General features: G+C 42.7%; 1 protein-coding gene across 1 annotated transcript; it reads right to left on the bottom strand.

Annotated features, from left to right (window-relative positions):
* Positions 1-2,146: 2,146 nt before the first annotated feature.
* LOC311491137 (hydroxylysine kinase-like) lies at positions 2,147-10,830 on the bottom strand (the record flags this gene model as incomplete). Its single annotated transcript, XM_084548998.1, has 5 exons — positions 2,147-3,123; positions 3,264-3,441; positions 3,875-4,017; positions 4,661-4,957; positions 10,827-10,830. The coding sequence occupies 5 exons, from the start codon at positions 10,828-10,830 to the stop codon at positions 2,684-2,686; spliced, it is 1,062 nt and encodes a 353-aa protein (XP_084405124.1). The 3' UTR covers positions 2,147-2,683.
* Positions 10,831-11,982: the final 1,152 nt, after the last annotated feature.

Here is an 11,982-nt window from a genome sequence, read left to right as displayed (position 1 = left end):
TTTCCAAGCTCATATGGTCATCTTGTTTTCCAGTTGTCATTTATTTTGATGCTTTAACATCTGCATATTGTCACCTTTTATTTGAAAAATGCTGCAGCAATATTAACGTGTATGTAAACTTTACTAAAAAATCATTCATGAAGTCTGACAATGAGGATTTATACAGTATATTTATACACCAGTCAGCCGCAACATTATGACCACTGACAGGTGAAGTAAATAACATCGACCATCTTGTAACAATACAATGTTCTGCTGGGAAATGTTTGGGCCTGGCATTCATTCGTGTGGATGTTACTTAGACATGTACCACCCACCTAGACCAGACCAGGCACCCCCACCCCATAGCAATGACACTCCTTGATGGCAGCAGCCATCCCCAGCAGGATGCAGCCTGACACAGGCACACACACAAAAACAGTTTAGGAACAACTCAAAAAAACATGAAAAAACAACACAAGGTGTTGACCTGGCCTCCTAATTCACTAGATCCCAAACTGTTCAAGTATCTGTGGGATGTGCTGGAACAAGCCTGATCCACAGAGGCCCCTCCCCTCAACCCATAGGACCCACTATGGCCTCCCACTAACAACATCTTGTTACCAGACACCACAGGACACCCTCAGAAGGTCCTTGTCCATTCTCTGATGAGTCACAACTGTTGTGGAGTCACAAGGGAGACCTGCACAATATTAGGAAGGGGGTCATAATGTTATGCCTGATTAATGTATAAGTGTATATATATATATTTCCTTCTTTAGAAAGAGGGAATTCGGATCTTAAAAGCCTTGGGACTGGAAGTCTTTGGAGTGTAAATTAAATTTCGCTGCTGTATATTTTTTAAGGTGCAGTGCAGACCCAGCGCTCTGTTTCGAAATGCCAAGAGGATTAATGGCACTGATAAGTGGGGTTGGTGTATTAAGCTAAGTCCTTTGAGCGTTGCCATTTCCAGTGCGGCTGTAATTTGTGGAACATGGATTTAAAGTAACACAGAGACAAAAAGGGAAAAGGTAGAGGAGAGAGTGAGGGGGAAGATGGCGGCTTATGGAGGATGCAGAGCAAAGGTTCACATGCGCAGCCTCTTGCGCTCGAACGCCGGTGAACTACAGCGAAACAGACGGAGGACAAACGTGAACACAGGCAGACATTCACAGACGCACACTGTGACTTTTTCTGCATGACTGGAGGCACATATCGAAAGCTGCTGCGGCGGGGGCAGAGGGCAGATGGTGTTTTTGAGGTGGGAGGTTGAAACGTGGGAAGGTAGACGAGGTGTGTATGTGTGTGTGTGTGTGTGTGTGTGTGTGCATGAAGCCAGGTTTTAGTTGAGGTGATTGCAGCACAGCAGCAGCACTCGAAGGTAAGATCCAGCAATATGAAAAAATAACAGTTTTATTTGAAGTTGCAGTTGTGCAGCCACTGTGTATAATCTGGCTCATTAAGGATGATGAGCCTCGAGTTAAAATCCCCAGATCTGCCTTAATTAATACTGGTTTCCTCATTTACTTTGCCCTGGTACTGTATTGGCTCTTTAAGGACATTCTAACGTACACAATATTGTTATGTTTTCATTTAAATGAGAAGATCTACCACTTTTGAAGAGGGCAGCATGAGATCAAAGGCCTTTGCACAAACTACAGATTGAATTCAGTTACAACACGAGATATGAAGTCCCACTCCACATCTCTCAGGGCTGTAATTACTACGGGTTTAAAGCCTGAGTGCGATTCATAAGGAAGGCTCTTTATGCAGGAGAATGAGTGGGATGATGGCGCCATCTAGTGTTGCACAGCTTTACTACCTAAGGAGGGAGTTGTGTTAAGAGGTATGTTGTTGTCCAAAAGGTGTAAGGATATAAATGAATATGCACTTCACAACACTACATAATGAAAGTTTTATTATTTGGATAGAAAACCTTCTAGCATGAGTGCGACATGGTTTAGTCTCATCATCTATTTCAATTTCTCTTTTTAATGTCCCAAATTAGTAGATGTACACATCAGTAAGTCACAAACACAGAATCATTGGTTTCTCATGACTAATACGCTGTAAGCAAGAGCTACTAAGCCATTTATACTTATAGGTAAAGGTTTACTAGATGTTTAGTTAGGAAACTTTTGGACCTAGCATTCATTTGGATGTTACTTAGACATGTACCACCCACCTAGACCAGACCAGACACCCCAACCCCAACCCCATGGCAACGACACTCCTTGATGGCAGCAGCCATCCCCAGCAGGATGCAGCCCAACACAGGCACACACACAAAAACGGTTGAGGAACAACTAAAAAAAAAACATGAAAACCCACACAAGGTGTTGACCTGGCCTCCAAATTCACTAGATCCCAAACTGATCAAGTATCTGTGGGATGCACTGGAACAAGCTTGATCCACAAAGGCCCCTCCTCTCAACCCATAGGACCCAAAGAACCCCACTATTCTGTTGCTGGACATCCTCAGAAGGCCCATGTCCATTCTCTGGTGAGTCACAACTGTTTTGGAGGCACAAGGGAGACCTACACAATATTAGGAAGGTGGTCATAATGTTATGCCTGATTGGTGTAATACTTTGTTCGCAGTCATCTCTGAATAAGATGGTAGCTTTGTATTCTGTCCTCTGATCTCCTGCTCTATGTCTTCTAAACATTTTTTCCCTTTCCTGACCTTTAATATACAGACATACTACTTGTCTGAGTATTTGCTGGCATCTGTGAACCATTTCTCTTCAACTTCTTTCTTGCCCAGCTCCCAGAGTTTAGGAAGGAGCCACGTCCCATTTTTGGCAGTACTCAGAAAGTATGTTTTGTTGTCTGGATATTTTTGGGCATTGTACCGTCCATAAACTAGAGACTGGCACAACCGCCCGACCACCAGCAGGAAGAGGCAACCTCTTTCATCGTCGCTGAGCTCTATGACGCTCTCAAAGCCTGCCAACACAGCTCCACCTACGTCCAAAGGACTGGGGTTCTGCAGCATCAAGTACGTGATCATGATTGCCACATCCCAGACGTAGAATCCATACTTGAGCAGCGCAAAGTCCAAAATGCCAGACACCTCATGGTGACCATTGGAACCAGGTTTGACAAGGATATTCTGGTCATTTAAGTCGCCATGTATAATTCCTATGAAAGGACAAGAGAGAGAGAGAGAACATGACAAACCTTACATTTATTTGAGGTAACTGCACTATTCAAGAAAAACATAATGAACCAAAAGAATACAGCAACATAAAGAATGTAGACGTGTTATCTGTATGCGTTACCTTTTCGGAAAGAGCTGATTTTGGGCTTCACATATGATTTATGTTGTTCGATGACGGCTTTGATCACGTCTTGCAGGGGGTCGCCATCCATCACGCACAGGCAGCGCTCCACCAGGGGAATGCTGGTCAAACTCCACAAATCGTCTGTTTCTAAGACAGAATGGTTTGGAGGAACCAGCTGAAAAAAGGAATAAAAAACAAACTGTTGTGTTTAGCTCATAATAGATGGTCCATCCAGTTACAGTTCAGGTATTTTTTGAACATGCCTAGCATTTCCAAGCAAATTCGAAATACAACTTCCTGTGTCAGATTAAGGTACCAGCCACACTTTTCAGACCTAGGAGCTTGAAACCTTGAGACTGCAGTGAGATCTTTTCGCGAGAATCCACAAGCCTTGCAAGGTAAGAGCATCACAACCCGACTCTGAAGATCCCTGTAATTCCTTAGTAGCTGCTTTGAGCTCTTTGTTTTGGATCTCTAGCCTTCAACTTTCCCATTTTGCTTCACTTTCTTATGGCCATTTACAGAAAAAAAAAGCTCTAAAACACCACTGTTTAGCATCAAACGACAAACAGACAAAGCTAATTCAGGACTTTAAACATTAAACATACCCGTTTCAGTGTCTTGTCAATGAATCCCGCCAACTTTCCAACATGATAAAGATCCTGCAGTGTGACTGAAGACACTGAAATCATTCTCCCAGGAAGATAGGACATCAGCCTCACACAGTAGATCTGACTGCCATGTCCGCAATCTGATAAGGTGGGGTCAATACAGAAACGACAACATTGTTAGTTCAGTATTGTGTCATCACCATGTATACCATAAAATATTATTGATAGTTCATGTAATGCTGTTTAAATATTGTAAAAACACCTAGGAAATCATAATGAGTTGAGCCTGTGGTTTTGGTTTCATGACACACACTGATCAGCCACAGCAATAAGACCATCAATCAGTGAGATGACCAACGATGATCTCATCACAATGTAATGTAGTTCTAGGAAACCTGGAATGTACTACCACCTGAATATTGTTCCTTGCATCAACTAGTAAGTGACGTATTTTGCAAAAGGGCAACGATCAGTATGTACACTGGTGCACTGGTTTGTGGCTACACAGCCCCAAACAAAACAAACCGTAATGCACTGCGTGTTCTGACGCCTTTCTGCTGCATCGTATATCGTTGCTGGATCGGACCACAAGGGGAAGCCAAAGATCGTTGATGCACATACGGAGCAAAGGCATGAACCTCTCGCTGGGACACGTGTTTACCTCTTTTACTGTGTCCTCAGTTTTTTCCAAGAAAACTCTTGCTACATACTTGTGAGAATCCCTCTGCTGTTCTTGCTCACTCATTATGACTCTGGGTAAATGAAGAGATATTTTGCTTCTACCTATTTTCTCCATACTCATTAGTTTTCCTGTGGTGGCAGGCACAACTGTCTGAACAGGTACTCCGTGCTCACGCAGAAAGGACATGGCCAGCGTCTGCACTCCCAGCAAGTCGGAGTTCTTACTCTCTTCTGAATTCATGATCTTCAGGACGTACTTGGCGTTCTCCTCATCCACCACCAGAAAGTTCTGGTCAATATAACTAGGTAAAGCGGAGATCTTTGTTACAGTCACTCCATAGAGCCGTGCTGTCATTTCTGTCACTTGCTGCAGGGTGAGTGCTGGCCTTGAGTTGACATCTGCATTATGGGTAGACACCAGTAAACACAAATGTAAGCATACTGTATTTTCATAATGAGAATATTTAAATGGTTTTCATTTTTCACTCGCCAAAGCTGTGAGCCTGAAGTTCACAGATCACTTTCAGTTACTCTCTGAATCTATGGTGGTGGAAACGTTTATTGAGCCAGATCCTATTCTGCCAGGATCCTGGTGTTGCTATACACTGAGTACACCAAGGCGATAATAATGTTATCCTGTGGCATGTCCTGCATTTCTACCATCTGTATGCCTGCCTGTATTTAGGAGGGCATAACAAGCATATCCTAAAAAGCATTTAAGAAAGTGAGTTCTTTGGAGGGGGGGTTGAGAAGACATTTCACCAGTCATCTGAGTAGCTTCTTCACTTCCAAGGGAATGGTGGGAAGTTGAGGCTGAGGTAGCCCATCAGAAAAACTTGCTTGTCATGTTTCTGTCAAAGACTAGAAACTGGCACGACTAGTGTCCATTGACAGCTAAATACCTAGCTGTCATTGAGCAGGGGACGGGGGTCTGTTTGTCCTTGGGTTCTTTACCTATGAGTGGTGCTCGAGCGACCCATTATCAGTCAGAGGCTCCAGTCTTAAAGTGTGAATGTAAATTGATGGCAGATTAAATCTCAGTCCACCTCCTCTGTTTAGAGAGAGTTCCCAATCTGACATAGATGGCTTCCTTTACTCGTCTTTCAAACCATCGGTTTTCTCTGGCCAAGTCTTGGATGTTGTTATCTTTATAATCTTTATAGGAGTGTCTTTTGCCCTTCAGGTGTAAGTGAACCGCCAAATCGTTTCCCGATGAGCTGGCTCTCCAGGGTTGGGACATGCGTCTGTGGATGGGTCGTTTGGTTTCCCCAATGTACAAGTCTGTACAATCCTCACTGCACCGAACAGCATAAACCGCATTACTCTCTTTCTGCCTGGGTGTTTTGTCTTTGGGTTGGACAAGTTTTGCTTTAACTTATTTTGATCCATGCATCTCACCACTAAATCGAATCTTCAGGCCATATGCTACTATGACACTCCCAAATTCACATAAATCAGTTTTACAGGACGCTTGTGAAGATTATTCACTTGCTACATGGCGGAAATAACCTTATTTAGATGTAATAGGAGATGTCTGTGAAGGTTCTCAGTCATCCAGGTCATGGTATATCCAAAAAAGGTTTAAAAAGGCAACTGGACTTGTAGAGTTTGTTCAGAAGACGTTTCACCACTCATCCGTAACAAACTCTACAAGTCCAGTTGCCTTTTTAAACCTTTTTTTGGATGTAATAGGAGAGCTCAATACATATAAACATTCATATCAAAATTCTGATAGCAATAAACATCTGCTATCTATCCATCCATTCATCCATCATCCACCTACCTACCTACACTATTACTATTCTTTACCTATGAGTGGTGCTCGAGCGACCCATTATCAGTCAGAGGCTCCAGTCTTAAGGTGTGAATGTAAATTGATGGCAGATTAAATCTCAGTCCACCTCCTCTGTTTAGAGAGAGTTCCCAATCTGACATAGATGGCTTCCTTTACTCGTCTTTCAAACCATCGGTTTTCTCTGGCCAAGTCTTGGATGTTGTTATCTTTATAATCTTTATAGGAGTGTCTTTTGCCCTTCAGGTGTAAGTGAACCGCCAAATCGTTTCCCGATGAGCTGGCTCTCCAGGGTTGGGACATGCGTCTGTGGATGGGTCGTTTGGTTTCCCCAATGTACAAGTCTGTACAATCCTCACTGCACCGAACAGCATAAACCGCATTACTCTCTTTCTGCCTGGGTGTTTTGTCTTTGGGTTGGACAAGATTTGCTTTAACTTATTTTGATCCATGCATCTCACCACAAAATCGAATCTTCAGGCCATATGCTACTATGACACTCCCAAATTCACATACATCAGTTTTACACGACGCTTGTGAAGATTATTCACTTGCTACATGGCGGAAATAACCTTATTTAGATGTAATAGGAGAGCTCAATACATATAAACATTCATATCAAAATTCTGATAGCAATAAACATCTGCTATCTATCCATCCATTCATCCATCATCCACCTACCTACCTACACTATTACTATTACTATTCTTTACCTATGAGTGGTGCTCGAGCAACCCATTATCAGTCAGAGGCTCCAGTCTTAAGGTGTGAATGTAAATTGATGGCAGATTAAATCTCAGTCCACCTCCTCTGTTTAGAGAGAGTTCCCAATCTGACATAGATGGCTTCCTTTACCCGTCTTTCAAACCATCGGTTTTCTCTGGCCAAGTCTTGGATGTTGTTATCTTTATAATCTTTATAGGAGTGTCTTTTGCCCTTCAGGTGTAAGTGAACCGCCAAATCGTTTCCCGATGAGCTGGCTCTCCAGGGTTGGAACATGCGTCTGTGGATGGGTCGTTTGGTTTCCCCAATGTACAAGTCTGTACAATCCTCACTGCACCGAACAGCATAAACCGCATTACTCTCTTTCTGCCTGGGTGTTTTGTCTTTGGGTTGGACAAGTTTTGCTTTAACTTATTTTGATCCATACATCTCACCACTAAATCGAATCTTCAGGCCATATGCTACTATGACACTCCCAAATTCACATAAATCAGTTTTACAGGACGCTTGTGAAGATTATTCACTTGCTACATGGCGGAAATAACCTTATTTAGATGTAATAGGAGATGTCTGTGAAGGTTCTCAGTCATCCAGGTCATGGTATATCCAAAAAAGGTTTAAAAAGGCAACTGGACTTGTAGAGTTTGTTCAGAAGACGTTTCACCACTCATCCGTAACAAACTCTACAAGTCCAGTTGCCTTTTTAAACCTTTTTTTGGATGTAATAGGAGAGCTCAATACATATAAACATTCATATCAAAATTCAGATAGCAATAAACATCTGCTATCTATCCATCCATTCATCCATCATCCACCTACCTACCTACACTATTACTATTACTATTCTTTACCTATGAGTGGTGCTCGAGCGACCCATTATCAGTCAGAGGCTCCAGTTTTAAGGTGCGAATGTAAATTGATGGCAGATTAAATCTCAGTCCACCTCCTCTGTTTAGAGAAAGTTCCCAATCTGACATAGATGGCTTCCTTTACTCGTCTTTCAAACCATCGGTTTTCTCTGGCCAAGTCTTGGATGTTGTTATCTTTATAATCTTTATAGGAGTGTCTTTTGCCCTTCAGGTGTAAGTGAACCGCCAAATCGTTTCCCGATGAGCTGGCTCTCCAGGGTTGGGACATGCGTCTGTGGATGGGTCGTTTGGTTTCCCCAATGTACAAGTCTGTACAATCCTCACTGCACCGAACAGCATAAACCGCATTACTCTCTTTCTGCCTGGGTGTTTTGTCTTTGGGTTGGACAAGTTTTGCTTTAACTTATTTTGATCCATGCATCTCACCACTAAATCGAATCTTCAGGCCATATGCTACTATGATCCTCACTGCACTGAACAGCATAAACTACATTGCTCGGTTTCTGCCTGGGGGTTTTGCCTTTAACTTATTTTGATCCATGCATCTCACCACTAAATCGAATCTTCAGACCATCTTTGAAATAAAGAAATACCTATGCTACTATGACACTCCCAGCTTCACATAAATCAGTTTTACAGGATGCCTGTGAAGATTATTTACTTGCGAGCATTAACCTTACATGACAGAAATAACCTTATTTAGATGTAACAGGAGAGCTCAATAGATATAAATAAACACCTGGTATCTATCTATCACAGGTGAACTGTGGCGCTGTGAGAGACGGCAGCTACTCCAGTCGCTCCGTAGCACTGTTCCCGTTTTTTGAGTTTTTTTCGAGTTTTTCTCTTGGTTTCTTACTTTTTCTTTTTATCTTCGGATTTGCTACTATGTATCCTATGGATACGGCAGTTTCCCGTATCCATAGCCAAGCCTGGCCAAGAAGCTCCTGGGGATCTTCTACCAGTCTGTGGTCGCCAGCGTCCTGTCCTACGCTGTGGTGTGCTGGGGTGGGAGCACCTCCAAGGCAGACCTCTCCAGGTTGGAGAAACTAATCAGGCGGGCTGGCTCTGTGGTTGGCACGAGGCTGGACCCTCTGGCTACTGTAGCAGAGAGCAGGACACTTAAAAAACTAACAAGTATCCTGGACAATGCCAGTCACCCTCTGCACACGACCATCAGTAGCCAGAGAAGCACCTTCAGCGAGAGGCTGCTCCTCCCAAGGTGCAGGACAAATAGACTGAGGAACTCTTTTGTCCCCCGTGCCATCAGACTGTACAACCACCACTCACTTGGGGGGAGGAGGACAAAAAGGAAAGGGCCTGAATGACTTTTTTAACTAATCTGCAATAGTAAAGTGCAATAACAGTGTATGTACAGTAGGGGTGTGCCAAAATATCGATACTACGATATATCGTGTTATTTCGTCTTGTGGCACGTTATCGATACACTGACGCCAAATATCGATATTTAAACAATAAACATACAGCGGTTCTAAACAAATTCTCTCACAAAAACCTGCTACAATTTTGACACTACTTCAAGCCACCACATGATGGCGCTTAGCATGAATAAAAATGGGTGCTGCGGCCAAGGACGCTGAACATGTAAGCAGCCAATAAAACAAAGAAGAAGAAGTTAGCCGAAGAAGAAGAAAATGGCGGAAGGCGGTAGAGAAAAACTTGTGTATTTACCTCCGCTGTCAGCGGAGGAAAATAAAGGCCGGTCTCTAATAGTATATTTATTAGAACCATCTCGGCAGGTCAGGGTTTCGGCGGCACGGTGTGGGAGGATCCCCTCAGCGGGACCTCTCCCCGGCGTCGGCCGGCCCCCGCCGGGCGCATTTCCTCCGTGGCGGTGTGCCGCAACCGGCTCTGGGCCGGACCGGCGCGACTGCCGACCGGCAGCGGACTGTCCTCAGTGCGCTCTGACCGCGTCGCGCCGCTCATTTGTTGTTAATGTTCTGTATGCATACCATGTTATGGTAACTGTACGTTTTCAATAAATGAACCTAGTATTTTATAGGTTCAAATAGACACAAATCTTGTTTTTATTCATTCTACTGGTAGTTCGTTTTGCTCAAATAGAAATTGAGGCCTGCCTCAATTCTAATTCATGCTTCTAATGCGAGGAGAAGAGTCCAACAATCTCCGTCATCAGACATCTGTGTGTCCCAGTGACCAGTGTACGGAACGTGTTTTTTCTACTGCAGGTGGCATAATCAGCTCTCAGAGGAGCTGTTTTCAGTTATCATAATGCACTGAAATGTGCATTTTTTTTTGTGAATTTCTGTTAATAAATTCAGAATTTCTTCAGACACAGATATCGTGATGTATTGTGGATGAAATTTCTTGCAATATATCGATTATCGCAGAATCGCTGTATCGTGATATTATCGTTATCGTGGACAAAATATCGTGATAGTATCGTATCGCTAGGTACCTGGTGATACCCAGCCCTAATGTACAGTCATGTACAGTCACAATATTTATTTCTCTATTTATGCAACAACCATGCATGTACAGTCAATATTTATTTTTGTATTACTATTTTTATTATTCTTCACTGGGTGTATTGGTATTCTGGGCTTTTTATACTGTTTCCTACATGTATGTCTGAAAGTGCTGGTTGCGATGGAGATGTCAATTTCCCTGCGGGAACCTCCCAAAGGGATCAATAAAGTCGTCTATCTATCTATCTATCCATCCATCCATCCATCCATCCATCCACCTATACTACTATATAGTAGTATCTATTAAGGCAACTAGGTGTCCATCTTCAGTATTAAAAACAAGTATTATAAACACTTTATAACATTTTTAATACACACATGTGCATTTAATGTTGTGTTTTCCACTAATTTAACAGAAAAATCAATGCACTTACCCATTGTATGCCTGCAGTAGATGTGGGCTGTGAGCTCGACAAACTAGAAAATGACAATCCATCTCTATCGACTTATATTTGTGGACAATCCAGTCAAACCAGATTGTTCCACCCATTTGTTTAGGGGTGAGTGTTGTTCTTGAACACATCCAGATAATCAATCAAGAAAATAAAAAATGTAAAATAAGAAATTAGTGTTTAGGTGGTGGTACAGTACACAGGCAAAAGAAAAAGGAGGCAGTAGTGTAAGATAAGGTGGTGCCTTAGGGTGTGTCAACATCAGTGGTGTAAAACCTGGATCTTTCGAAGGAATTCGGATCATTCTGAGTCACTCACTGATATGAGCCAGGTTGTGCGAGTCACTTGAGTCACTTGTCTCAAAATGGCCCGATTGCGAAAGAAAGTGTTTCCAGTACATTTATTCGAGACATAATGAAGCACAGGAGGATTATTATAGCTACCCGTTATTGTCATTTATTGTGATCATGTAAACTTGGCCACTAAAAATCATATCAAGCAGCTTACGTAAGCCTAAAACTAAAGCTCAAAATTAAGCTGTGCAAAAAAAAAAAAAAAAACAAGGACAGGGTCATCACTACGAAAGAATATTTTATTTTCTTATGGTCTAAAATGTATGTGGAGTGGATGCAGAGTAGGCTATTAATTCACTCACAACATAGGCTCTAAGCTTATACGGCAGTATATTCAACAACAGGAAGAACTCATGCCTGTGTGCAAGACGGCGAGAAAGCAGGGATCTACGAGTGAAGCCACGAGCTGCCCGCAAGCAGGAATCCGGTTATGAGTTATGAGCAGAGACGGATTATCATGACCACGGGCCCTGGACACAAACTCGCCACGGGCCTCTCTACACATGCGCAAAAGGCGCTCTTTGCATTACACACATAACACCAGGCAACACACAACCGTTTTGGAGGCACAAGGGAGACGTATACAATATTAAGAACTTGGTCATAATGTTATGTCTGATTGGTGTAGACACCCATACTATAAACAATGAAAATCTAATCTAATGCATCCTGGATGATTGGCTGCCACACAACCAGCAATCATGATGCTGATGACTTGTATGTGACGAATGTTTTGAGTCTTTAAATCAGTTTTTGTTTCTCATTCTTCTTGCTCTCGGTTCCAC

This window comes from Chelon labrosus, assembly GCF_963514085.1.
Source record: "Chelon labrosus genome assembly, chromosome: 7".
Lineage (NCBI taxonomy): Eukaryota > Metazoa > Chordata > Actinopteri > Mugiliformes > Mugilidae > Chelon > Chelon labrosus.
This window is presented reverse-complemented; position numbering and strand designations above follow the sequence as displayed.